Source organism: Heloderma suspectum, chromosome 1 (genome assembly GCF_057233095.1).
Source record: "Heloderma suspectum isolate Gila_16-S chromosome 1, 16-S_ref, whole genome shotgun sequence".
NCBI lineage: Eukaryota > Metazoa > Chordata > Lepidosauria > Squamata > Helodermatidae > Heloderma > Heloderma suspectum.
The window spans coordinates 373,429,819-373,457,708 of NC_139458.1; the positions used below are offsets into that span (position 1 = coordinate 373,429,819).

Consider the following 27,890-nt stretch of genomic DNA (forward strand, 5'->3'; position numbering starts at 1 on the left):
AAAAAAAAAAAAAAATACAAAGTACAGCATAAAACAATATAAAAAATGAAAGCTTAAATCTACAATATAAAATACAACCAGAATAAAGCCTAGCAGCAATGCAGAAATACTGATTTAAAACAGCAGAGCCAGAGTGCTAAAAGACTAAAGTGCTAAAATGCTGGGAAAATACAAAGGTCTTCACCTGGTGCTGAAAGGAGTACAATGTAGGTGCCAGGCAAACCTTTCTAGAGAGCTTATTCCACAACTGGGGTGTCACAGCAGAAAAGGCTCTCTTCCTGGTAGCCACCTGCCTCACCTCCTTTGGCAGGGGCTCCCAGAGAAGGACCTCTGAAGATGATCTTAGGGTCTGGGTAAGGTACATAAGGGAGAAGACGATCCTTTAGATAACCTGGCCCCAAGCAGTTTAGGGCTTTGAATGTTAACATAGCATGCAAACCACTTGAGATCACAACTGCTGTATGTATTTTCTCATAAACAACAAAAGTCCTGTGAGATCCAGCTCTGCTTCACTCTTAAACAAGATTCAGTTTTTGTTTAACTGAATCAATGAATACTATAACAATACTCAATCAATACTATAACAAAAGACATGGTATCCCTAACATGAAACATACTTCGAGGCCCCATACTATATTCTTTCTTCTGCAAGCACTCCCTTGACTACTTTCAAACAAGCTGACCACAGCCTCTACAAAAAGACTGAGGTAGAGGTATTTTGCAGATAGCTTCACTACACCAAAACTGTATTAGCAGCATCAGACTTCCTGAAAAGTAAACAGGGGGTATGTGGTGTGACAATGTCCAAGGAACAAGGCAAAGCTGATGGGCAAGGTAAGGCAGAGGTACAAGCAAATTCTAGCAGAGAGAAACAGCAGATTGTCCTCATTTATTGCTCAGAACAATGAAGGAGAACTAGGAGAAGGGAGTTTAACTTTGCCTAAAAGCTCTAATAGGAGGCAGATCTAATAGGACTTGCTGATCCCCATCCAATTGCGGTTTATCTGGCCAGAACTGTTTGATATAAAGGATAGGACTCAAATAATGGCAATCAGCTTTTTACTGTACCCCAGTGGTTGACAACTAGATAGAACAGTGGCAGAAAATAGACTTGGGCAGAGAATGGAGTGAGGTGTCCAGTTCCACCTCACTACTTTCCACTACAAGCATACTCATATCCGGGTAAAGCTGGAACACCACCACCACTTTGCAAATCTCGAGAGGTAATATTTATTGCATTTACTTCCCACCTTTCCTCCAAGGAGCTCAAGGTGACATACATGGTTCCCCCCTCCCCCCTGCCACATACACACATTTTATTCTCACAACAGTCCTGTGAGGTAGGTTAGGCTGAAAAATAGTGACTGGCCCAAGGTCACCCAGTGAGCTTCATGGCAGAGTAGATAGATGGAACAGCCAGTTGTGAACAGGCTGGTTAAAGCAACAAAGTTTCTTCTTTCTGGTAGCTGTGTTGAGTGAGTCATAAGGTCAACTAGTAGCTGTTAATAGGCCAGATTGATTTGGCCCTTGGGCCAGAAGTTGCCTACAGGTAGGTTACCCTGGCTGAAAGCTATCTTTCAGGAGCCCAGGCAGAAGTCTTCCACAGCCAGGCAACTAGACATCCTTTAAGAGAAGGAAACTGTACCTGGGGCCTTTATACATGAAAGCATGAGCTCACTACTGAGTTATCATCCCTAACTGTGGCCACCCTTCCCCTATAATGCAATATAGAAAAAGCTACTCTCTGATGCAGAGCTTTCCAAACTTTTCATGTTGGTGACACACTTTTTAGACATGCATCATTTTGTGACATGGTAATTCAGTTTTACTAGCAAACTGGAGGTTAAACTAACCCGTTATAAGAGATACGGACACATACATAAATTGTAATAACGAAATGTATGGAGATACAACATATCTCATGAAAACCTTTCATTTATATTTTTAAAAATATATGATTTGTAAGATAATAACATACATTGTTGTCATTTATGAGTAACAGTATGTAAATATGTGCAAGAATTTTAAAAAGTTGAATAACACCAATAACTACTTACCATTTTAATGGGGTGTATGAGGTTGATGGGATGAACACAGCTTTTCAATATTTGGTGGAATATTAGATAAAGACACTTGCATTTCATCATCAAGCATTTTTAAGCTTCCACGTTTCAGTGTCTTTGTTTGCCATAGTTGAAAAGGATACTTCACAAATGTATGTAGTAGAAAACTGCAGAAGAATTTTTAACGCTTTTTTAGCTATGTTTGGATGCATTTTTGAAATGCGAATCCAAAAGTTGTCTAAGTCACCCTGTTCATGCATCATTAACAGATTTCGATCATTTTTTATGTCAGCTAATTCTTCTTCTTCAATAAGTGAAAAGTTCCTCATTGCAGTTGAACGAAATGGATTTCTGATCCAATCACAGTCTTGGATTTCAACATTTGGGAAGTAATGATGAACTTTCTCTCCAAGCAATGTTAAATGGTCAACAATTAGCGAGCTGATATCACATTTTAGCTGGCACTCAGCAGTTTTGGAAAACATTTCAAAATTTCCTTCTTTCACTTTCCTTTTCCAAATTGCTATTTTGTCTCTCATAGCACAAATTTTATCTACCGCTGTTAAGATATTTTCTCCTTTTCCTTGCATACTGGTGTTTATTTTATTCAAATGTTCAAATATGTCAGCAAGATATGCCAATTTTGTGCACCAAAGTTTGCTTTGAATTAGATCGCATAATTCATTTTGCTGATTTTCTTCAAAAAGTTTAAGCATCATTTCCCTCAATTCATATACACGACAAAGCACTCGACCTCTTGAGAGCCAACGAACGTCTGTGTGTAGTAGAAGCTTTTTAAACCTTGCCCCCATGTCTTCACAAATATGAGCAAATAATCTTGATTGAAGAGGTCTACTTTTAATGTAATTGACCATTTGAACCACTTTGTCCAAAATTTTTCTTAATTCGTTTCCAATGGTTTGCGTGACTAGTGCTTTGCGATGTAAAAAGCAATGAGTATTTATAATATTTTCATTCTCTTTCTTTGCTAAAGCTATAAAACCTTTTGTTGAACCAACCATTGAGGGTGCACCACCTGTGCATATTCCTACACAATTTAACCATTGCAAATTATTTTCCTTCATGAGGCAATCAAAAGTTTTAAATATATCTTCACCTCTAGTTCTCATTGGAAGTTCTAGACAACACAAGAATTGCTCAATAATTCTGTCAGTATGAATGAAACATATAAAAACCAGTAATTGTGCTAACCCACTGACATCTGTTGCTTCATCTAATTGCAATGTAAAGGTCATATTGTCTTGAAAAATATCCTTCATTTGCTGCTTAATGTCATCAGACATGTCTTGAATACGTCTTCCGATCGTGTTATCTGCCAAAGGGATTTTATTAACTTCTATCTCAAATTTGGACCCAAACATTGTTCGAACAATAGCACAGCAAAATTCCTTTATGGTGGTTTCGGCAATAGCGTGTGGGTCCTTGTTTCTGGCAATTATTTGAGCAACCAAGTAACTTGGCTTTTGAGCTTTCTCTGATGTCTTCATTCTCTTTTTGAATGATGCAGACTGCTTCTTTATAGATTTTGAAAGCTCAGTAAAGTATTCTACTGTTTTTTCTGACAAATGACAGTGTTTTGAGGTAAAATGACGCTTTAATTTATTTGGTACCATACCTTCATTTGCAAGTATATCCCCACAAACTAAACACTGGGGACAAGGATTGTTTTCATTACCAGAAAATGTGAACCCCAGTTTCATATAATCTTTACTGTATAAACGAGGCTTGGAAATTGTTCCTTTACACTTCTTTCATACTAATACAGACCGTTCAACAGTTGATTCCTCTACAGCGGCTACATTTTGTTCATTGCAAACGTCATCTTCACCAGTTTTCCTTTTCTTAATTAGAAACATATCCATTTTACGGGTAATTCAACTGCAATTTAATGAATAATTCTATGCAAATGTATTTCTAGGTTTTAGCATTAACTAAATACGAAAATAACAGGACTGTTTTTAGCGCTTATCTTTCTCTGTTTTTTCTTATGAAAATAACAGCACCTGCACTCCACTCCCACAGTGATAAAGTGAGATAAAGATAGGAATCAGGACCAGGAGAAAATGTGAAAAATAAACAAAATTAACTAAAGTATTTACAATACATATTAGGACACATAGGTCCAGGTAGGAGCTCAGCTGCAAAAACACATGAAGTAGAGAAGCAAAAGTCCAACAAAAATGGTGTAAATATATATGTCTCACTACAAGGCTATACTGCTGTAAATATTTGCAATGCCTATGTCCAGAGTCCAGTTCCAGCACTCTCCAGTGGTACACTGCCAGTGGGTGGTTAATCCACGATTACAGCAGAGTAAAAATAAAAATAAATGGCAGAAATCAAATCATAAGTGCCACGTGGTGGGTGGCTTGCTGTTTGCCACATTGGGTTTGGGAGGATGGCCTCCCTTCAGCCAGCAGCAGGTGGGATGACTGGGTGACAGCCTGCAGCTGCGCTCGCCTGGGTGATTGGGAGCACACTGATTTTGAGGCTTCTGGCCTCCACTGAGCTCCGTTCTGGCTGGCCAAGATGGCGGACGGCCCGCTCGGTGCAGTCCCCACTTCCACCCGTGTGTTACTCTGGCCTGGCTGCGCGGCAGCGTGGTGCAGAAGTCTGTGAAGGGCATGCCCGAAACAATGCAGGGCTGGTGGCCGCTGCCACTTCTCTGAGCCAGCGTCGGCCAAGCTCTGCTCCCAGGGCAGCGCCTCCCTTCCCCTCTCTTCGCCCTGCGCCTCTACCTTTCCGGGGAGCGCAGGCTCGAAGCTCCTCGCCTGCCCGGCGCAGTCCTCCCTGCTCTGGGGGTGTCCAGCGGGCTGTTGTTCTCCCCTGCTGCCCTGCAGCCGCACCGAGGACGAGGGGAAGCCTCTTGCCCGAGCTGATTGCAAATTGCTCAACTAATTGCTCCGCTAACTTCGAATTCTCCACACTCCTCGTGCAGCCAGCGTTACCACACTCCTCGCTGTACTGCTCCAACACCGCCAATCACGTGCGTCCTACGTCAAGACGCCACATGATCCTAAAGCAGCTAATGTTAAAGCACCTAAGCCTTAGCAGCTAAGCAGCTTTAACATTAGCGGCTTTAGGAAGTTCTGGGGGAGGGGCCAAGGGAAGCAAACGCGAGTAAGGGAGCTCCGCTGTGCCCTTTCGCACAATTTTCTGCATTTCGAACAACACATCTACACACTGCTGCCAACACACTAATGTGTCGTGGCACACAGTTTGGAAAGCTCTGCTCTAATGAATCATGGAAAAATTCAAAGAGCCCACCAGAGGCAGCAGAAAAAGCTTACTGAGATTATTCCAGAAAATGTCTGTATCGAAGAACCTTCAATTTTCTGGATGTTTTTTTCCCTGGATATTTGTGGCATAGCCCATCGTTAGGTTAACAAGAAAATGTTTGGAACTGCTCTACAATGAATCGTAATTAGCCTTGTCTTCATTCATGTTTACTTGTCATCTCCACATGGCAAAGCAGAAAATGAGAAAATGAGATCACAAGTCTCACTGGGGATCATTAGGATTCCCTACTGTTGTTTAATCACATGCTCTCCAATTGATATTTGAGGTGAATGGATACAATAATTGCAGTTTATATCATTCCAAATCCCGTTTATTAGAAATGTGGAGTCTTGCATTATAACTGCTGGACATCTTTTAAGCAGCAACTGATCCCTACTGTCAGAAACCTGTTGCTAATATAGGTTAACATTGAGATGGAAGGCTAACTCCAAATGTTCACTACTGCTACCTACTGATCTTTATGGCTCACATGAAGAGCATAGGGGAAGGGCCGGAGCTCAGTGGTAGAACTCCGGCTTTGCATACAAAACGTTCTAGGTGCAATTCTTGGACTCTTCAGGTAGGGCTGGGGAAGACTCCTGTCTGAAACTGTGAAAAGCCACTGCCATTCATTGTTGACAGTACTGAGTTAGATGGACCGATGCTCTGTTGTGGTATATATTCCTAATCCTGATCAAATATTCTAGCTAAAACATGTAACTATTTTCAGTTGATTCTAATGAGGAAAAACATTCTTAGGTATACTTAACAGTCTTTTACCTGAAGAATTTTAGTGTGTAGCTGTGCCATCAATGTCTAAAGTCTTCTAAACATGTTTTAAAGGTAATCTCACTCAATTATTAATTTATTAGAAGGATCTTGTTTTAAATATATCACATGGGACTATCCTTTCTTTTGCACATAAGAGACGCTTGTCTGTATGAGCTTTGGGGGTCCCTAAGATTAACCAAAAATATCAGTTTCATTATTGCAACAGTGCCACCAACTCTAAACGACAGAAGAACTTAATGTTCTTGGCAACTGTTCCACAACTATGGAGTTGAGCTATCCAGTGGATAGTAAGTTGGATCTGAATGTGGATGGGTGGGTTCAAATCATACCTCCGCTAGAGATGTACTGAGTGGTCTTGGACAAGACAGTCAGCCTCATTTCTTCACTTATAAAATGGGCTATATATCCCAAAGTGCTATATAAGATTTATATTATAAAGTATAAGAAGCAGCAACAATCGCTATTTTATATATTGCCTTAATTTGTATATTCATACTGTCCAATACTCTGATGAGGCTAAGCTAGAAATCCTACTTAAGTGATATTGATGTAAGGCTGGACATTTTAGCACACTTGAAATCAGAGATATGTACTTCCATGTAAATGTTTCTACGATTAGGGGATGTGACTGATGCAGAAATTTAATTCTGGTTTGGATTTGGCATTCAAAAGTTCTTTCCAGTACACTGGGGCATACCTGGGCAACTTTAGTCATGGAAGTAATACAATTACCACTTATTAGTACTTAATGACAGCACAGCTGTTCTGAAGGTCAGCCACTGGTGCCTATTGCCCTTGCCAGCTTTTCTCTGCTAACCTTCAGATTTCTATCCATGTTGGCTGTGCAACTCTCATTACATCTGCATCTTGGGTTGCTTATGAAATACACTGTTAAAAGATAAATTGTCAGTGATAAAGAATGGGGCTGATTTTTTTTAAAAAATAAAAGCCCTCCCTCTTAGATAGTTGGCAAATATTCTAGAAAAACTGAGTTAATTCTCTTTCTTGTACTCACACACAACCTCCATTAGGAAAGCTGACATAACAATTCTAGAAAATATTCTGGGTTGGACCAAGAGTTTACTGCTACATTTAAAAGAAAAATCAAACTGCACAGACAAAGTAATTGAACATATCCAGCTGCACATAAACACAGCTAGTCCATTAAAAACACTGGGCATGATCCAGAACCATGTGTGTGGGCCAGTATGAACACTTGCACTTCTGTATGCCCTGGGCCTCACGATGGTTGCTGCACATGACAGGATGGCACTCTGCAGTTAAGAGTCCCACAGCCCTTGCTTGGGATTCCCAACGTATCGGGTAGTATCCTGGGGACAGGAAGGAGCCAATCTTACCTGGTGCGTAGGGGTCTACAGGGTCCTGCAACCAGCACATTCTCACAGATCTCAGGAAGCCTCTGTTCTCTCCCAACCCCTGGAACTCAGCCTGGTCCCTAGTGAGTCTGAGCTTCCCCATCTTGGTAAGCCTCCTCCCATTGTCTACAAAAGGTACAGGGTACAAGGATTTCCAGGGGTGTCATGAGCAGAGTTGAGGAAGTACAGTCTTGATTGTATGGCTTGCAAACCCTGGTCTGTGGACCACTGCTGTTTCCCTTTCCCAGGTCCAGAAACTTACCACAGAGCAGAGGAAGGAGGTGGTGGCAGTGGGCACTCTCTAGGTCCTGATAGCATTTTTCCTACCAGGGACTGTAGCTACCAGTTCTAGAATCTATGATGGAAAACTAATGCTATGTGCATCATTTCCACCAGAGAGAATGGACTTTTAGTCCCAGTTCAAGTGGGAAAAGACACTCTATCAGGGCCTGTCCAACACCAGCAAGATGAGTTTCATAGCCTTCAGGAAAGGGAAGGCCAAATTCTCACATTATTTCTTGATGTTGGTTGATGGTGGTAGATTTCAGAATTGGGAGTTTTAGAATAAAAACTTCCACAGTTTGGAAATCCATAGCCCAATATGAGCCAAGCACAAATATTGCTGACAAAGGAACTAGCTGTAGTTTTCTATGACACCTTTATGGCCATCAGAAAAGATGGCATCTTTTATTTTGTCAGGTTTTAGGGGAGTAAATACTCACATTTGATTTGCTAGTCATCTATATCTATATCTATATCTATATCTTTCAAGATGGATAGAGGTAGATATTTAAATGTGGTTTTAGCATTTAGGTTTTGCATTATTTTAATGGATATATATCTGATTGTTTTAGAAATGTTTATGTTTTATATTGTACAACACCTTTTGGGCCCATCTAGGGTAGAAAGGTAGGATATAAATGAATGAATGAATGAACAGACACACATATCACAACTACCACTGTGTCCTTATCTATAGAGTTTTCTAACAGGGTGGACATAGGACCTACTTTACAGAGGCCAGTCTTCTGTTTAAAGGCATCTTCCATTTGAAGGGCTGCCCAGTCCAGGTAAAGAACCATCAGAAGAGAAAGCAGAGGCCCTCAAATTGCCCATTAACACTTACCACCTGGACAGCTGAGCAGGCACACAGCTCACCTGGACACAGTCTTCCCCACTATGGTGAGGTGAATTGTAGTTCTATTTAAATTATAGTAATTATTTCCAAATATGCTTCTATACATATAAATTAGCATATGCATATTTAATGGAAATAAATGTTCCCTTTTGTCTCTTCTTTGGTAATGCATTTCCTCTTTGGGGGAATATGTAAATGGCCACCGTACTTTCTCACACTTTCTGCTCAAAAGCAATTGTTTGGGTTCCTATTATTCTCTGCCCTTGGATATATTCACATACCCAGAAGCATCTCATACATTCCTAACAGACTATTTAGTTGGGACTAGTCATCTCTAAATTTCTGGAATTGCTTATAAGCAAAACATTGTTTCATTCGTGAAATCTTCAGCACGTCTGCTTGATCCTATACAGTGCAGGGGCAAGTAGAGCCCAAGATCCCAGTAAAAAAAGTCCAAGTGCTGACACAAGGTTTTCCCCAGTCACATGTTCCAGAGCTTGGAGTGGGTCCTACCCCACCAGCTGTGTTGAAGCAGCAATAGACACTTCTGTCCCTTGTGCTAGGGAAAGTCCCCCATATAGTGCAGGAGCACAGAATGAGGGGCTTTTCAGTGGTAAGGTGGAGCCACAAGACTTTTACATCCTATCCTAAGGGACTGATGTTGATCTGGAGACCTGTTTCTGTAAGGGCCCAGTCAAAATAGATTCTTTTAGATTACCAAGATGAAACAAAGCCACTTGTGCAAAAAGATGACAGTTTATTGATAGACAATAGATGTAGAATATACATGCAAAGAAAGTTCACACCTCTCTCCAGCTAATGAAGCTGTCACAGCTGGATTGCCTATCTGGACCCCCAAGATAGACAGAGATGCTGTTCCTGGGGCCACAGGTTTCTTCAAGCTGGCTGTGCGCACATTGCCCCTTGAAGCAAGGCCAAAGCTCAAAGCCTATGGATTGGATCTTATAAGCTTTTCTGCTAGATGCCCACCTCTAGCTCATGAGTTGACAGGCAGGCCAGCGCACACACACATTTAGGAGAAGGGGCCCTCCCCTGCTCGAAGCATTCTAGTCTGGAAAACTAATTGCTTTTCTTAAGAGAAAGAGATGCCTCAACATTCCAGCTCCTGGGAGGGGGCTCCTAGCTCCTCTGTGAGAATAAAGGCAACACATCCTTCTCTCTTTAACTGGGCAAAGGCCTAGCAGTGTCTAAATACTGACATGAGGAGCTGTGCTGGCTTGGAACTAATTGAGGCCTGGTGTAAAAGTCCTGCTTACTGAACCATAAAACTGCTGGTTAAGCTAAATTACACAAGTCTACTACCAGCATCCAAGAACTCTGTGAAGTCTACTTTTTTGCTTATTAACCAACTCACTACAGGACCCACCAGCATCAGCATGAGAGCTAGAGCAAAGGCATTGCCCGGACATTTAAAAGCAAGTGGAGCTATAGCTAAAATATCAGGCTGCCTGTTGGCCCTGAAAGGGTGGCAGGTGAATTTACTACTCTGTGGTTTACGAGGCAGATTGTCCTAATCCCCTCAGGTTCCATTTTTAACCCCCAAATCCCTCTCGAAAGCCATATACCCCTGGCTCCCTGAAGACTGTAGCTATGATTCAAAATGCTCTAACTGGCATCAAAAGCATCCTCTCCTCTGAATGTGACTTCTCTTGGGTGAAGTACAATCAGATCAAGATGTAATTGGAAATACGTCTTTATTTTCCATATGCAGCTGTAATTAACTATATTAAGGCACAATTGTGCAAAATTAAAATTAAGATGTGCTTTAGCTCTTGTAGAATTAGAAACAATTTCTGCATCGCAAGGACTGAATATTCTACTGTTTCTCTGGCCAGGATGCGCTGTCTTGTCTAGAGTCCAGGTAATAAATCCTGAGCTGAAATTACTACATTTGCCCCAACTACCTGAGATTCTGATCCCCAGTACTACTTTTCCTGTTCCTGCAGGGTGCTCTGATACCAAGTGAGTAGCAGTTGGTTCTCAAGGGCTATTCTTCTAATCTACGGTGCTTTGTCTAACTTATAAAAAATTATCTACTAGAGTTAAATTCAACATCTGGCCAACGAAGAGCTTTTCCTATGCTATCACTGGCATTGCAAATTTCATCAATTAGGTTAATGTTTTGTTTAGCTCAGGCAATTTCACAAATTTGGCAGAGGCTTTGTTTAATGGATTAGGTGAATGATAACTCTGTGGATTAGGCTGAGACTGCTTAATGCATCATGTTTTGTTGGATTTGCTTTATTTGTGAATGAAGTAATAATTTATTTATGACTGAAGCAGCTTTCCAAAATTATACATGGCTGATATCTTTTGGGCTTCCTTCCAATAGTGTCTGGATCTGTTTTATGAGATGTGTATGGAAATCCAGTGTTTCTTCAAATGTCATGAAATCAGCCCTCCCACTTCTAAACTTACTAGCTTTCCATCGCCTCAACTCAGAAACCTAATTAGGTATCCCCATTAAGCTCTTATACCAACTGTGCAAATTCATCCCCTGCCCAACTCTGACAGCATCCCAAAAAAACTCGTAAGAAGATCCCTGCTGGATCTGACCATAGGACTATTTAGTTCAGAATCGTGTTTCTTACAGTGCCCATCCAGATGCCTATGGAAAGCCCACAAGCTAGGCATGAGCACAATAGCTCTCTTTTGCTGTTGTTCCCCAATGACCAGTATTCAGAGGCATGGTGTGACTGACAGAGGAGGATCATGTCATGATGGGTATATAATGACATCATGACTAGTAGGTATTGATAGCCTTGTCCTCCAAAAAATTGCCTAACCCCCTTTTAAAGCTGTCTAATTTCATAGCTATCATCACATATTCTGAGTCCGAATTCCACAGTCTAACTATGCAGTGTGTGAATTCCTCTCCTCTGGCTCCTCACCCATCTTTTCCTCATATTACTTTATTCCCAGGCTGAGGTAACTGGGTCTGCAATCCTCAAGGATTTGCAAGCAACCCCATGCCTAACTTCTGGCAATCCCAATGGGTTGTGTTTTGCACTTTGGGAATCCCGTGCCTTTAACTGTTATTGGCATTTATCATTTGCACACCCTCCTGCAGTTTTCCCATTCCCTACAATTTCAGATATATTGTAATACATCATGTGTATGTCAGCCTGTGAATTCTGCTAGCTAATTTTTCTTCTAGTAAAATGAACGATTATTGTAATTCAAATAGCAGTTTGAAAATGTTTCCATTATCCAGACAATGTCATTGAGCTGAAAATCACTGTTAAATAAATGTGTGGATCAGCATTTATTCCTGTAGTTCTGTCTTTTACAACCCCTTGGAAATGGGTATACTTTGTAGTCAGTTCTGGTTTGCTGTATGATAGTGGGCAATTGCTTGTTGGTCCAAAACTTTGGCAACATTTTACCCACTGACTCACATCTATGATAACTCAGGGTGCAATCCTATGCACGTTTAGACGGAAAAAAAAAGTCCTACAATTTCCAGCATGCCTCAGCCAGCACGACTGGCTGGAGGGATGTTGGGAGTTGTAGGACATTTTTTCTGTTTAAACATACATAGGATTTCATTCTTAGTGTTGGTTGAGCAATCTGGTTATCCTTAACAAATAAGAGCAGTTTAACAAGGCAGGTATTAAATTTTGATATGAAATTCTGAGCAGAGAATAACCAGTACCACATGTATCTCTAACAGGTTAAGTATGCTAGGATTGTGAAATGTAACAGTCTCCATTCACAAACTCCAGTGAACTGGAGATGCTGAGGGTTGAACCTGGGACCTTCTGCATGCCGAGCAGGGGCTCTACCCCTGAGGCAGCAGTTCCAACTGCTGTGATTGCAACCCTCCAAGGTTATGCTAGCTGACTCCTACAAGTAGCAAGGCAGGCCCTGCTGCTTTCTAAGCTCACCTTGTGGGCAAGGCTGGGGAAAATAGTGTAATAAAGAAGATAATGCAATAAGAAAATCTGATGGTTTTATGCTCCCCCCTGCCCCCACCTACACTGAATCCTGACTGCCTGAAAAAATGCAGACAGGGGCAATCATAAAGCCAGTAGAATGGGTGAATACCACAGAGGGGTATGATGTTCACTACTGCATCATTCCTATTCACTGGGACAAATTAACCCTTGCTTCTAGCATCAAAAGCACAAGTGAGAGGGTGGGAAGTCTCTGCACACCTTAAATTTATTATGGAGCAGATAAGTAGCAGAACAGAAGCCTGCCTCAAGCTCTCGTTGCCTTATAATAAAAAATAGCAAGCCATGTTTCCTAGTTTAAGCCAAGGGTTTTGCGAACGCTGTATCAGGTTCATCATAAGAGGAACTAAAGATTTTCCACTTCTCCGCTCTGATTGTAAGTGTTCTGAGTGGAAAGAAGAGAGACTTTAAAGCTTCTCTCTATGCTTCTGTCCATTTTCTAGGTGACAAAAGAAAGATTTAAAAGAGTACTTTGTTGCCAGTTTTTACAGAGCTACTCATCAGCCAGAAATAAGCAAACCAAATAGAGCTGAATCTATTCTATTTTTCAGAAAGGATTAAGTTTGGAGATTAGTTACAGTATTTCTCCACTGCACACACCTATACATGAATAGCAACAGAATCTGAAAAAAATGCAGTGCCTGTCATCTTTTCTCAATTCTGCAAGTTTGCTTTCCATTCTGATTACAGAGAGAGAAGGTGGCGGTGGGGAGAGAAAAGAAACAGTAGTCTGTCTTTGGAAAGCAAAGAATTGTGAGTGACAATGTTCTCCAGCAAAATATATATGTCCTTTATAATTAATCATGATCTGAGGTGACATGATGAAGTAACATTGCCAAAGCCAAGTACAGTGCCTTGCATAAGTATTCATCCCCCTTTGACTTTTCCACATTTTGCGGTGTTACAATCTGGAATTAAAATGGATTAAATTAGGATTTCTTGTAACTGATCTACACAAAATAGTCCATAATGTCAAAGTGAGGGGAAAATCTACATATTTTACAAAATGATTTACAAATAAAAAACTGAAAAGTCTGGATTGCATAAGTATTCACCCCCTTTGCTGTGACACCCCTAAATAAGCTCTGGTGCAAACAACTGCCTCTAGGAGTCACATAATTCGTTGAATGGAGTCCACCTATATGCAATATCTAAACAAACAGCATCATGAAGGCCAAGGAGCTAGCAAAACAAGTCCAGGATAAAGTTCTGGGGAAGCACCAATCAGGGTTGGGTTATAAAAAAAATCCCAAACCATGAACATCCTCCAGAGCACCGTTAAATCCATAATTACAAAATGGAAAGCATATAGCCCAACCGCTACTCTGCCTAGAGAAGGCTGTCCACCAAAACTCAGTGACTGGGGTAAGGAAGACATTAGTCAGAGAAGCAACCAAGAGGCTAATGGTAACTCTGGAGGAGCTGAAGAGATCCACAGCTGAGATGGGACAAATGGTCCATGGATCAACTACCACCCGGACGCTCCACAAAGCTGAGCTTTATGGAAGAGTGGCAAGAAGAAAGCCATTGCTGAAAAAACACTCATATCAAATCCCATTTGGATTTTGCCAAAAGGCATGTGGGAGACACCTCAAACATGTGGAAAACGGTTCTCTGGTCTGATGAGACCAAAACTGAACTTTTTGGCCTTACTGCAAAACTCTATGTGTAGCACAAAGCCAACAGTGCTCATCACCCTGAGAACACCATCCCCACGGTGAAGCATGGTGTCACAGCATCATGTTGTGGGGATGCTTTTCATCGGCAGAAACTGTTCAGGATTGAGGGCAAGATGGATGGAGCCAAATACAGGGCAATTCTAGAGGAAAACCTGTTTCAGTCTGCAAGGGACCTGGGACTGGGGCGGAGGTTCACCTTCCAGCAGGACAATGACTCTAAACACACAGCCAAAGTTACACTGGAGTGGTTTAAAAACAAGACCCTGAATGTCTTAGAATGGCCCAGTCAAAGCCCAGACCTCAATCTGATTTGAGAATCTGTGGCAAGACCTGAAAATTGCTTGTCACCAACAGTCCCCATCCAACCTGACAGAGCTTGAGCAATTTTGCCAAGACAAACGGGCAAAAATTGCAGGATCAAGATGCACAAAGCTGGTAGTGACTTACCCAGAAAGACACACAGCTGTAATTGCTGCCAAAGGTGCTTCTACCAAGTATTGACTCAGGGGGTGAATACGTATGCAACCAACAAATGCCAGTTTGTTTTTGTTTAATTAACTTTTCTGCCACATAAAAACATTTTGCACCTTCAAACTGTTAAGTATGTTGTGTAAATCAAATGGTAAAAATGCTAATTAAATCCATTTTAGTTCCAGGTTGTGACACAACGAAATGTGGAAAAGTCAAAGGGGGGTGAATACTTATGCAAGGCACTGTAAGTATGGGTCTGGTCAGGGTCTGGATAGAGAACACTTGAGAACCCTACGGATGCCACTTGGGAAGGAAGATTTTAATATCAGTATGTTTTCAGTTTCTTCTCAATGAAAAACTTCACAGAATCATAGAATAGTAGGGTTGGAAGGGGCCTATAAGCCCATCGAGTCCAGCCCCCAGACCATCGAGTCCAACCCCCTTGCATCTTAACTTACAGGAAAGTAAGTTTTACACCATTCTATTACAGAGTAAATGGAAACAAAATCTTACATACCTCCATAGCACAATAATGTGACTAGGCGAACAATAAACAAAATCAGGCCTATTTATATTGCTGAGGGGTAAGTGCTATTATTTATTTAGCATATTTCTATACTGCCTTTCCAAAGCCGAGCAAGGTAGTTTACAAAAATGTCAGAAAATAAAAACGATAATCAAATAAAAACATAGGGCAGTATCCAAGGCTGTCCATGTGTCAGCGAGACCCACGGCTAGTTCAATGGGGATCTAATGGTTTTTATAGCAACTGGAAACTAGTGTAAACACTAGTTTCTGGGGTTGCTTTAAGAACCACAAACTCCCTGTTGCAATGGCAGTGAGTTCCACAGGCGCTACAGAATGAGCAGAAGCGTAGCGGCAGTACTGGATACGCCCATAGTAAAACATTTTAAACAACCTTAAAAACCATAACAACCATACAAACAATTTAAAAACCCAAGTTGAAAAGATGTGTCTTAATCCTCTTCCTGAATGTGGAGAGAATGGGGACCAGTTGCAACTCCAAAGGGAGTGTATTCCAGAGCTTTTGAACAACACAGGAGAAAGCCCTCTCCCATATGTCCAACAAGCAGGCCTCTGCAAGTGAGGGTGTCTGCTGGGTTCACACAACAGGCTAACCCACCATGGGTTATTGTGTTGTCTGAACGCAGTGCATTTTCCGTAGGGTGGGTTATCATGTTGTCTGAACACAGAGTGTTTTCCACAGAGTGGCTTATTAACCATGCAGTGTGGTTTATTTTTCTCAAACAAGCCACCTTGAGAACCCATGGCTTGTTGTTGGGTTGTTCAGGGTGGTTTACAAGCCACACTGCATAGTTACTGAGCAATCCTGAGGAAAACATGCTGTGTTCAGACAACGTCATAACCCACCCTGAGGAAAAGGCGCTGTGTTCAGACAACACAATAACCCACAGTTCAACAACAACCCACACAGGGTGGGATAGTGTGCTGTGTGAACCCAGCCTTTCCTGTTGATCTGAACTGGTTCATACTGAGATAGGCAGTCCCTCAGATAGCCAGCCCCTAAGCCACCGAGAACCTTAAAGGTTAATACCAACACTTTGAATTGAGCCTGAAAAACAATAGGAAATTGGCTATTGAGAGAACCATAGAATATCATCTATAACCATCACAGTATGGCTTTCATAACAACCCTTTACAGGTGTGTGTGTGTGTGTGTGTGTGTGTGTGTAGCTTCTATCATGGTAGCAGGCTCCAGCCCTTCTATAATGAACAACCTCCACACAAGCCCTACAAACATATACCCCAGCATTCAATCTGTATACCAGAAACACTGTGTGTATGGATTGTACAATTGGAACCAATATGCATAGGTTGAACATCGTGTGAAGCTCAGTCACAGGGTAGGGCCTGCAGTGACAGTGCCCCTGTAGGTGTAAAAAGAAGACTGCCTACATAGGGCTAGAAAGTTATTAGGTAGATGACCAGAGCTGTGTAATTCCCTTCACCTAAAAATTTCTCAGGGACAGAGGGCCCCTTCACATTTACTTTTTTGTTTTAAACATGGAAAGTAGGAAGTTAGGAAAAAAGTGTGAACTAAGCATGAAGACTGTTATATGTCATGGTCTCACATGTGTATTTTGCTGCATACACGCACACACTGAGGAGCAACAACTGGTCATGGCTCTCCAGGTGGTGTACAATGTACACATTTAAATACATGTATTTTATATATGACAATCTACATGTATATTCTGTATCTCTCTTCCTACACTGAAGTGCTTTTTGTGAAAGCTATCTGTCACTGAGAAGTCTACAGAGGATAGGAGTTCCACAGTTCCTCCCCCGCCCCCAGCACTCTCTTATGAAAGTTGTATCCCGCAGCAACATAGAGAGGCTTGATTTTGTTTATTGTTCATAAATTGAAATAGATATGTAACAATAGAAACAGAAATAACAGAAAAAGATAAATTTGAATAATATATATAGTTTCTCAATAATGTTTTGTTCTATTTTCTATGGGAAAACGGCTTTAAGATACTACTTAGAAATGGGCTCAGCAAACCTAAGATTACATCTGAGTATTCACGGGTGACCAGGTTTAGGTCCTTGGCTTGGGTCTCTATAAAGGTAGAAGTCATAACGTTCATATCTGATCCTGAGCCCCATTCACATCCAAGGTTCCTCCAGCGTTTTGGAGTGTTTGTTCTGTAGGCATTTCTGTTATCATACCAATACAGATAAAGAACACAGATACAAGGGGAATTGGTTTAGATTAAAAGCTAAATAAAACTCTTCAACCAGAAACAAAAATGAGGCTCGTTTATTTTCTAACAGTTTATTTTCATTTAAAGGCATTAAGTACCCTGCACTTTTTGCCTGTACAGGAAAAGTGTACCTGTACACATCTTGGCAACTTTCTCTGTATATTTCTGTTATAATTTCTAGACCAGAGGGACAATTAACGAAGTCAATAAACATCCACCCAAATCTTCAACTTTTCATGGCTTGGCCACTGCTCCAAGAATCATCAGCATTACCCAAGGTTTACTGTCAGCTACACACTGGAATCTGAAACTCACACAAATTCATCACATGAGCACATATTCAGACTAAAATCTTGCTGTAGATTAGCCATAATCTATCAAATAAACCCAAATAACAGACTGGATAGAAACAAATACAGCATGTACAAAGTAAAAAACAACAACAAACAGATGCAAATTATTCTCTGATATAGCCATATTGCCTTCTGTTAAAATGATAAATTAAAGATCTGCACAGCAACTTTCCTTCTTAAATGCATACAGCTAAACCATCATTACTTCAGGAAGATGACTTCATTTCTTTATACATTTCATTTATTGGGTGGGCACATTCCAGTGGTGGAAAGGGCTGAAGGCAAATGGGACGGGGCAAAATACCAAATATACCCGCATATTTTAGTTTAAGGGCTCAATCCTATGCAAGTTTGGACCAAAAAAAGTCTTATAACTCCCAGCATTCTCCAGCCATACATAGGATTGTGCCTTAAAGCTCTTACTGCCAGTAACTAAGCCATGGGCGGCAGGGGGGGGGATTTCAGCCTTTTAGAATGGGGAAAAAACATGCAAAAACTGGGGAACCACCAAAAACATTGACCGTCAGGAGAGCAGTGGTGGGATGAGGGGAAGGGGGTTCCCCAGAAGGCCAGACTGGAACCTCAAGTGGGCTGAGTTGGGTTTGCGGGCCTGAGATTCAACACCCCTCAATTATAGGAACAGAATAGTTAAGTTTTTAAAAAAGATTAACGTGTGTTAAAATATTTTCAAAGTACTAAATATAAAGCTACACATTAAAAGAAACACCAATACGTCTTTTTAGCTATCTAAATTAAAATACCTCATTTTGCTTTCAGTGTCAAGACTCAGATTTTGGTGAACATCCAGCAGAAAATATCCGAAGTTAACCTACAGGAAACTCCTGGGTTTGTTCACACAGTAGTTTCCCCCAACAAGCAAGCTATCCAGAGCCATCCTCAGAATTCAGCTCATACAGAAAAAAAGATGTATAAACCCAGGAAATTCCAGGCACAGCAACAGGAAAAAATGCTGCTTTGATTCTGGATCTTGCTGCTCCCTGGATCCATGGGCAGTTTGCACTTAATGTGGAGAAATTATTTCAGGCAGGCACATGGCTGATGATGGCTAAAGACTGCTCTGCAGGAAGAAATTACTGTATGAACTTGTCCTAAGAGGCTGCTTTCAGGGACCCATAAAGAGCTGGATGGGTCATAGTGAAGGAGGTGGCTTCTGAGATATGGTTTACTGAGCAGAGATTCTTACTCTTCTAAAGTTATAACTGCACAAGGAATGGGCAGGAAAATTGAGCAAATAAATTGAAACTGAAGATAGAGAAATGGTAGCCTTATATTCTGTTTCTTAGAGGAAGCCATTTTCTAGGAACTAGGGTTGAAACTAGATTGACAAGAGTAAAATGTTTAAAAACTGCACTATTTAACTGAACAGCTTTTAATGACAGAACAAACCTCTTCCATGTGATGTACATCCAAAGGTCCTATCTCCAATTATGACAGACTCCAGATGCAGAGGTGTTCTTCACTACTAAATACTAAACCAGGCACCAAGGTATCAACTCTCCACAGTGGAAGGCAGTCTCAACGACATTTTAAGAGAACTTTCATATTTGCTCACACAACTTTGCTGCTGCATAACCATTACAATATCCAGATGGAAAACTATGGACCCAAACAATGTTAACTACCGTCAAGATACAATGTGGAGTCTTAGCATGGGTAGGCCTTTGTGGGGGTTTCCACCTGACTGGAATCCTCTCTTGGTGTGAAAGAACCACAGGATAGGTCACACCCATATAGTTGCAATATTCACACACATCCCCCAGTGGTGTGGGATGGTACTATGAGAAAATAGCTCCAAGACAGTGTGTGTGTGTGTGTGTGTGTGTGTAGCAGGCCCCAGTCACCTTGCTTCCCAGAGGTCAAAGTCTCCTGTCTGAAAAAATTACCAACAAGGTCTATGTGTACAAATTATGAGAAAATCTCTATTCATTTTGACAAACACTTATGATCCTGGATCCCACATGCCCAAAAAAGGTTTTTGTATGTAAATCTGCTACAGCGTGACTGCAAAGGAAACTGTAAAATGGAAAATTCCATATCCAGCTATCAATATGTTTTGTACACTCCTTAATAGGTGGGAGAAGGGGATCTCTAATACCAATTATATGTAACTAAGATACCTCTACAGTAGCCTTCCCCAACTTTGTGCCCTCCAGATGTTTTGGACTTCAACTCTCATCAGCCCCAGCCAGCATGGCCAATGGTCAGGAATCTTAGCAATTGTAGTCCAAAATATCTGGAGGATACCAGGTTGGGGACAGTGTTTTACTTGAAAATAGATCATGTTTGATTATCCATTAAACAATATTAAAGAAAGTACTTTAACCAATTGGACACTAGCCTACAGAAAGACTTAGTATCAGGCAAACCTCAGAGTTGTTTTTTGAACTGATCTGATGTACTTTGTGACAATGATGCAAACAAAAACAGCAGAGAGCACAACAAACAGCAACACCACTTTGTAATTCCAAAACAGCACCATTAAGGTGTTCTCCGTCACTGGTCTCACAGGAGTGAGAGTACCATGTGAATGAATATTTTGAAGTAGTCCACCTGGAAACATGCCAGGGGCTCATAAACCTCCTGGTTGGTCACTTGCCCTAAACTGCAAAAACAGGGGTATTGTCAATCATGTGACAGGTCCTAACAACACATGGCTAGTGAACTGCATTCTGAGGGCTGGTGGGTGACAGGTTGTCCAAACCTCCTTTGAAGAGTGGCTGTAAACAAACTATCATTCATGTGAGACGTAAATGGCAATCTGATATGACATCATTTGTTATAATCAGGTCACTTGACAGACAACTTTACCTTTAGGTCAAAAATCCATTTTCAGGGTGCTTCTGAGTCTCCCAAATCAGAAGTATTAGGGACTGGAGATGGACCCTTAATATAAATCAGCAGATTTAACACTGACCAAAAAGTGTTTGGTCGTTTGATTTATTTTTTGGCTTCACAATGACTGCAAGTTAGTTGGTGTTTTAGTTGCGGCTGCAAGATAAATCAGGTTATAATTCATTTAATAATGGGCCAATTATTGATCTGCATGAGAATTATTGTTGAATTTATTTATTAAAATAGTTATTGGACATGCCAAAACTGTCACAAGTCCCCATTATTTTTGTAGCTTGTTTATCTGCTTCTCCAGAGACTAGAAGCTATACTTACTATTTCATAATTAGGGGTCCATTGGAGGAGGATGGCAGAAAAACAACACAAAGAAAAGATTAAAATTACTTTGTTGACCATGTACATTTTTTAAATCTGCTGTGAAATATTTTATAGGTTCTTATGTAGAAAAGTGCTCCAGTTTGTAATATATTTTTTAAAAACCATACTATATAAATGAATTACAGTTTAAGCAAATTAAAGTTACAACCATAATCATTTCTTTGTTTATCGGGCCAATAAACGTTCAGGCAGTTGGAATTGGGGCGGGGCAGAGATTTTACCTTGAACCACTACCCTGGTATATTTTTATTGCTAAGAGTAATATCATCCAATCAGTACCAAAAATTAGCCTCTGTGCCTCATCCTTTGAGTAGATAGTCAAACCACAATGTTCTGCAAGCTTTTTCTTCGCTAAAGGCCTCCCTCCCCAATTCCCAAAGCAAACCTTCTTCTCTTGAGCTAACAGTAACACATACAGTCAAATAGAAGTTGACAGTTTCAATGAAAAATAGGTAATGTAGTGCTCCTTATATGAGCAGACTGACATGGAGAATATGCAGCCCTAAAGCCTCCCCTTACTTGCCTCACTCAGCAATGGCAACACCACTGCCTATCAGAAAGTTTGGATGCCTTTGCCACTACCAACCCTGGTGGATGCTCATGCCTCATTGTAATAACCTGCCCAAGTGCAGCCCAGGAGTAGATTCACCTCTTTCCCTTCACAGGAGGTTTTCCTGGTTCGCTCAAAGTAACTTATGAAATTTAACCCCCTCACACGGGCTTTGCTGACCCCTTAGGTTTGCTGGATCCAAACTCTCGAACTTTACCTTTCAGAGCTCCGTAAGATTTCACCATATGTGGATTTCCTCATTGTACTTGGTAATGATGGGAGAAACTACACCTGGGGGAATTCTACATTCTATGCTATCCTTAAGGATTCAAGATAATTTCTCTGGTATTAATCTTGAACCAAGAACTCAGAGTCTTTCTGTTTTATGTAAGGTTTTCTCCCAGCCTCCTCTTTCTTAAAAACATAAGAAGAACCATGTTGATCAGGCCGAACACCTATCTAGTCAGTGCTGACGCAAGCTCTCCTGCCACCTGAGGCGGGACAGCACATGTGTGCTGCTGCCGCCACTGCTGCATCGGCTTCCCCGCACCCCATTGCTGCCACATCCTCCCTCCGTGCCCACCAAACTCACTGCTGCAGCTGAGGATCCTCTCAATGTGAGCCAGAGGACAAGTGTGATAAACAACCCAGGGATGCTCTAGCCCTGGATTCCTTATTGTGACATCCGAATCCAGAACTCTGAGTTGTTGGGGGATGAACAACCTAGAGTTTGTGGCTAGGGCCTGTGTGAAGCTTTAATCCAAGCCAAACTGACAACTTTCCCTTTCCCGTTGCCCGAGAAGTCGGAATGTTTGTGAATATCTCATGACATCACAGTAGCTCAACCAACTGCTGCCAAAGGTGTCACCATAAAATTATATCAACGTTACACTGTGATATGCCATATGTGCCTGCCCGGAACCTAAGATCATCCTCGGCAGTCCTTCTTCGTGAGCCCCTGCCAAAGGACGTGAGGTGGGTGGCTACCAGGTGTGTTGCCCTTGCCATGGGCACTGAACTCTTAGGTTAGAGGTGCCAAGATTGTGATAGATCAAATTCAAAGGTTTACTTACAAGGAGACTTTACTGGGTAACTTACAGCACACACCGTACCCAATGGTTGGATCAGACAGCTTCTCTGAACCCCGAGCCATTGGGTCAAATGGGTTTTATACCATACATGTCAGCAATAAGGCAGCACAACACTAGTAAGCACCCCTAGTGTTTATTTCCAGCATAGGCTAGTAGTGTTTGGTTCTCAAGCACAGCCACCTGTAAACAAATTTAGCTTCCCAGTAGGGATGTACGAAATACTTACCTCCAGGTTCCGGGGGGCATCTGCGGGGGGTGGGCGGGGAGGTGATCCATCCCTCCCCCCAGAATTCTCCCCAGCTGGCTCCAGTCTGCGGCGAGTCTGCGGAGCCACCAGCCGGGCCCGTCCACAGCCGGACCTCTGTCCACTGCCGGGCTGCAGCTGCAAATGGCATCCGGTGTAGGGGAAGCCATTTGCATCCCTGCTTTAGCTGTGATAGGTTACGTAAACATTTATGTAGCCTATCACGAAAAGAGTAGCGACGCAAATGCCGTAGCGGACGCCATTTGTGTCCCTGCTGTTTGCCGTGATATATCAGATTCAAAGGTTTACTTACAAGGAGATTTTATCGGGTAACTTACAGCACACAGACATGCCCAATGGTTGGATTGGAAAGGTTCCAACATTAAAGGTTGGAAGCTTTAATGAGCTTCCGTCGTGCATTAAAAACGCTGTTGTTCAGGCAGGCATTTGGGGTGGGTTAGGGTATTTTAGAAAATGTTTTTATTGTAGAATTTTACTGTTTTAAACTGTTTTTATTGTATGTTGTACATCGCCCAGAGTGGCTGGGTGACCAGCCAGATGGGCGATTAATAAATTTAATAATAAATAAAAATAAATAAAATTGGATCAGACAGCTTCTCTGAACCAAGAGCCATGGGGTACAATGGGTTTTATATAATACATGTTAGCCATGAGGCAGCACAACACTAGCAAGCGCCCCCTAGTGTCCATTCCCAGCATAGACTAACAGCACTTGGTTCTCAGCACAGCTACCTGCAGCTCAGCATAAACACATAGCTTCACTTCTCAGGCACGTCCTGATAAGGCCTTCTGCTCATTAGTAGGGAATGCACTGAGAAGGCTGCTATCAGCCTTTTGACTCACCTGCACATGCTCAGAGGCTTACTAGCAAGGGAATTGCAACAATAATGAACTTAAGCAAGCATTATGGATCTCTAGGCCCCTCTAACACTACAAATGACTTGGCTACACTCCTGGGGCCAATACACCAGGAAGAGGGCCTTTTCTGCTGTGGCATTCCAGCTATGGAATAAGCTCCCTAGAGAGTTTCGCCTGGCACCTACGCTGTACTCCTTCCGGCACCAGGTGAAGACCTTTTTATTCTCCCAGTATTTTAGCTTCCTAGTCTTTTAGCTTTGGTGTTTTAAATCTGTATTTTAAATCTCTGATTGCTGCTAAGTTTTATTCTGGTTGTACTGTTATATTGTGGTTTTAAGCTTTCATACTTATATTATTTTATGCTGTGCTTTGTGGTTTTAATTTTTGTGAACCACCCAGAGAGCTTCAGCTATTGGGCGGTATAGAAATGAAGCAAATAAATAATAAATTAATATAATTTGATATTAAAAAAACCAAGAAAAATGCAGATAAAATGGGAGCCTTGGTGAATTCTTTGAGGCATCAGGCGCTGAGCAGTATAAGGACACATTAGAAATATTACCATTCTGCAATAAATTCCCTTGCACAAAAATCATCCATATCATAGAGTTATTTTAGATGTACATATTTAACCAGTTAAAACCTTTCAGTTCCACTCATTGTGTCAAGATGTAATTTCCTTTGAGAAGGGGCACACATATAATCTGTGAAGCAGACAGGCAATAAAGTGAAAGGATTACAAGGATTCAGCTATATTTTCTAGGGTCTCTTGCAAACTAAACATACAGGAGTATATGCACTCTGAGCCTTGGAGCATATACACTTTATGAAATCCTCAGGCAACATAAGTTAAGTGAACTCTCTTGCTAGGACCCAACCTTCTGTAAGCTAAGAGGAGAAATGAAAGTAAAGATCATAAAGATATATTCTTGCAGAACACCAAACATAGGCTTTATATAAAAAAATTCAGAATAAGCACAACTCTACCTGAATCAAACCTATCATTTGGAACAATAAACAGGAGACATTTTGCAGGCTAACAAGTTGTCTCAGAGTATGATACAATGCTGTGTTCATACATAATGGTAATCCAGGATTCCTGGCTAAACCTGACTTCCCATATATGAACTGCATGCTGGTGCACACAGTCCATTCACTTCTGCTTTGTTCTTTTTGCTTGCATGAACAAGTTAACAAACCAGGAAATGATAGCTGTGCTTCATATATGAACCAAGGAACCTGGTTGTTGCCTCCAAACAAGCCAGGGTTTGTAAGCCAGCAATACATACTGGCTTGTTGTGGAGCAACAAACCAGGATCCAGAGTTTGGACATAACATGAAGCTATTGCTTCCAGGTTTGTTTACTGAGAAGGAGCACCAAAGCAGGAGCGAACAGACTGTGTGCATGACCATGCAGCTCATTCTTGTTAAGTGTCAGGATTGGGCCCAGCATCTCAGCACAGGCCTCGTGAGAGGCCATGGGAATGGACTCAGAGTCAGATGAACACCTCTGAAGCATCTCCCCTATGCCAAAGCATCTCCCCTATGAGGGAAACTTACAACAGCAGGGATTCTTTACCTTGGAAAAAAGGAGGGTAAGGGGAGACATGACATGGGTGTACAAAATTATGCATACTGTGGAGAATGTGGATAGGGAGACTTTTTTCTCCCTCTCTCGTAATACTAGAACCCAAGGTCATCCCATGAAGCTGATTGGTGGAAAATTCAGGACAGATAAAACAAAGTTCTTCACACAGCACATAGTTAAACTATGGAATTTGCTACCACAAGATGGCCACCAACTTGGATGGCTTCAAAAGGGGGTTAGACAAATTCCTGGAGAAGGCTATCAATAGCTACTAGGCTTGATGGCTATGTGCTACCTCCAGAACCAGACATGGTACGGTTGCTGTGCACCATTTACTGCGGAATATGGGGGGAGGGTGCTGTTGCACTCATGTCCTGCTTGTGGTTTCCTGATCGACAGCTGGTTGGTCACTGCGTGAACAGAATGCTGGATTAGATGGACCCTTGGCCTGATCCAGCATTGCTCTTCTTACGTTCTTATGAGGAAGGGTGCGAAGTGGTTGGGGAGGGACCAGAGCTTCAGGGAGACAGAGAAGAATCTGTCCAGGTGCAGGCTAATCAGCTGGACCAAAGCTCGACCATAACCTCTCCCTCTGTGGGAACACAGCAACTCACAGGGGGAAGGACATGGGTGTGACAGATGCAATGATCAGACGTCAGGTCAAGAGAGAGGAGCAGCTTTGGAAAGGCATTCTACAAGGTTGGCCCATCACAAGAGGTCTCTAGGGAAAAACCCTCCCTGGGGGCAGGACGTGAAAAGCCTCTCAAGTTCTGTAATACAGACTGGTGCCAAATTTGCAGCAATTTATCTCCAAACATTAGCGCATTCATCAAAGGGATCTTCAGGTAGTCTAGTATTGTGTCAGCTTAATCACGGATGTTAGTGCTAGGTTACTGTAGGATGACAAAGTCTGTAACCTGAACCACTGTTGGACTGATTGATTCACATAATAAAGGCAATTTACTTGGAGATGACATCTCTGTTTGACTACAAACATGCCGAGAGGGCTTAGCACTTGACAGTAAGCCAGGATTAGCCAGGAATCCTGGTTTACTGTTATGTGTAAATGCAGCCAGTGAATGTGATCCAGGCTTATTTTCCCAGTCTGTTAACAAATACTAAGCCAGAATTCTCCAGGTTGGGTGTAATGGGTAACTCTGACTTAATACAAGCCAGGATCTTTGCACTGAAGAAGGTGCATGATAGGAAGAAGAGTGATTTATGATACCTTGCATGATTTATGACACCTCGAATGATTGTCTGAACTGAACCAATAACTTAATGTTATACAGTCAGTCAATATTTTACCAATATCTGAAATATGCCTGATTTTACTAGGCATATTTCACCTTCTCTGCTCTCTCCTACACGAATTCATGGAGTAAAAGTGCTCCTCCTCCATTCTGATTTTCTGGAAACAAGATAACCCCAAGGCAAGGGGAGGGAGAAATATGTATAATACCTGTAAGCTTCCCTCCATTGACCAAATAATAATGGGGTGTTTTCAGGGGGGGGGGATTAATTGGGAAATCGGAGAGGGTTAAACCTCCAATCTGTTCCCCCTCCAGTGACTGGTATTATTTTTTTAAAAAAGAAGGATCTCTTTTTTTACATGTAAGGGTGAAACTAGATGTTTTCTCTGCAAATATATTTGCTAAGATAATATGAGGGGATACTGGGGTGGCAGGATCAGTTTGTGCATATTGATTCTTCTTTGCTAATGCCTTCCTCAACTGCTCTCTTTAAGTTGGATTTACACCTGATTTTGGAGCCTGGCAACTGGCAGATTGAAACTAGCCCAGGATACGCATGGACATTTGCAGGGAATAATCAGTGGGCAGGGAAAGGGGTTTGATTTGACCTGGAAAGTATCTCCCTGCATTTGCATTATGAGGATACCCTGTAATACTTTCGTAATGGCTACTTGCACCCTAAAACTATATAAAATTTTGCAACCAGGTTTTGAAAAACATGTTCACCAGCACTGTGATGATTCATGTATATATGTTATGAATCTGGGTTTATATATGTGTAGTACTGTTATGACTGTTTTTCTGGTAAGTAGTTCTAGAGTGAGAGTAGTATGAGTGACAGGAGGTATGATGTATTTGCATATGTGAGATGATTGGCTGAGTGAGTAGGGGGGTGAAATGGTGTGATATATAAACAGGGAGCTGTGCTTGCGTGCTTTAGATAGGGAACAGATAAGGAAGAGTTTAGGTAGGGCTAGGATATATGGACTGTGTAAAATCTGCTCCGTGTTTCACAGATTGTCAGGCGCCTTTCATTCAGTCATCTGCCCACAGACGGATGAGATTTTTTTTCCATCAAGCAGAAAAATACGGAAATAATTCCGCAAGTCGAATTCTTAGAAATCCGAGCTCATTTTA

At 41.6% G+C, this 27,890-nt stretch overlaps 2 protein-coding genes across 12 annotated transcripts in view; both read right to left on the reverse strand.

The window, feature by feature from the left end:
* SMYD3 (SET and MYND domain containing 3) overlaps window positions 1-27,890 on the reverse strand; it is a 551,565-nt gene that overhangs the window by 211,897 nt on the left and 311,778 nt on the right. The window lies entirely within an intron of this gene.
* The window catches only part of LOC146359864 (zinc finger BED domain-containing protein 5-like), an 84,756-nt gene continuing 56,866 nt past the window's right edge, over window positions 1-27,890 (reverse strand). The window contains exon 2 of the mRNA XM_084828279.1: window positions 1-27,890. This exon is cut by the window's right edge and continues 13,332 nt beyond it. Within this exon, the coding sequence (XP_084684405.1) occupies window positions 2,147-3,784 (1,638 nt within the window). The 5' untranslated portion in view covers window positions 3,785-27,890 and the 3' untranslated portion in view covers window positions 1-2,146.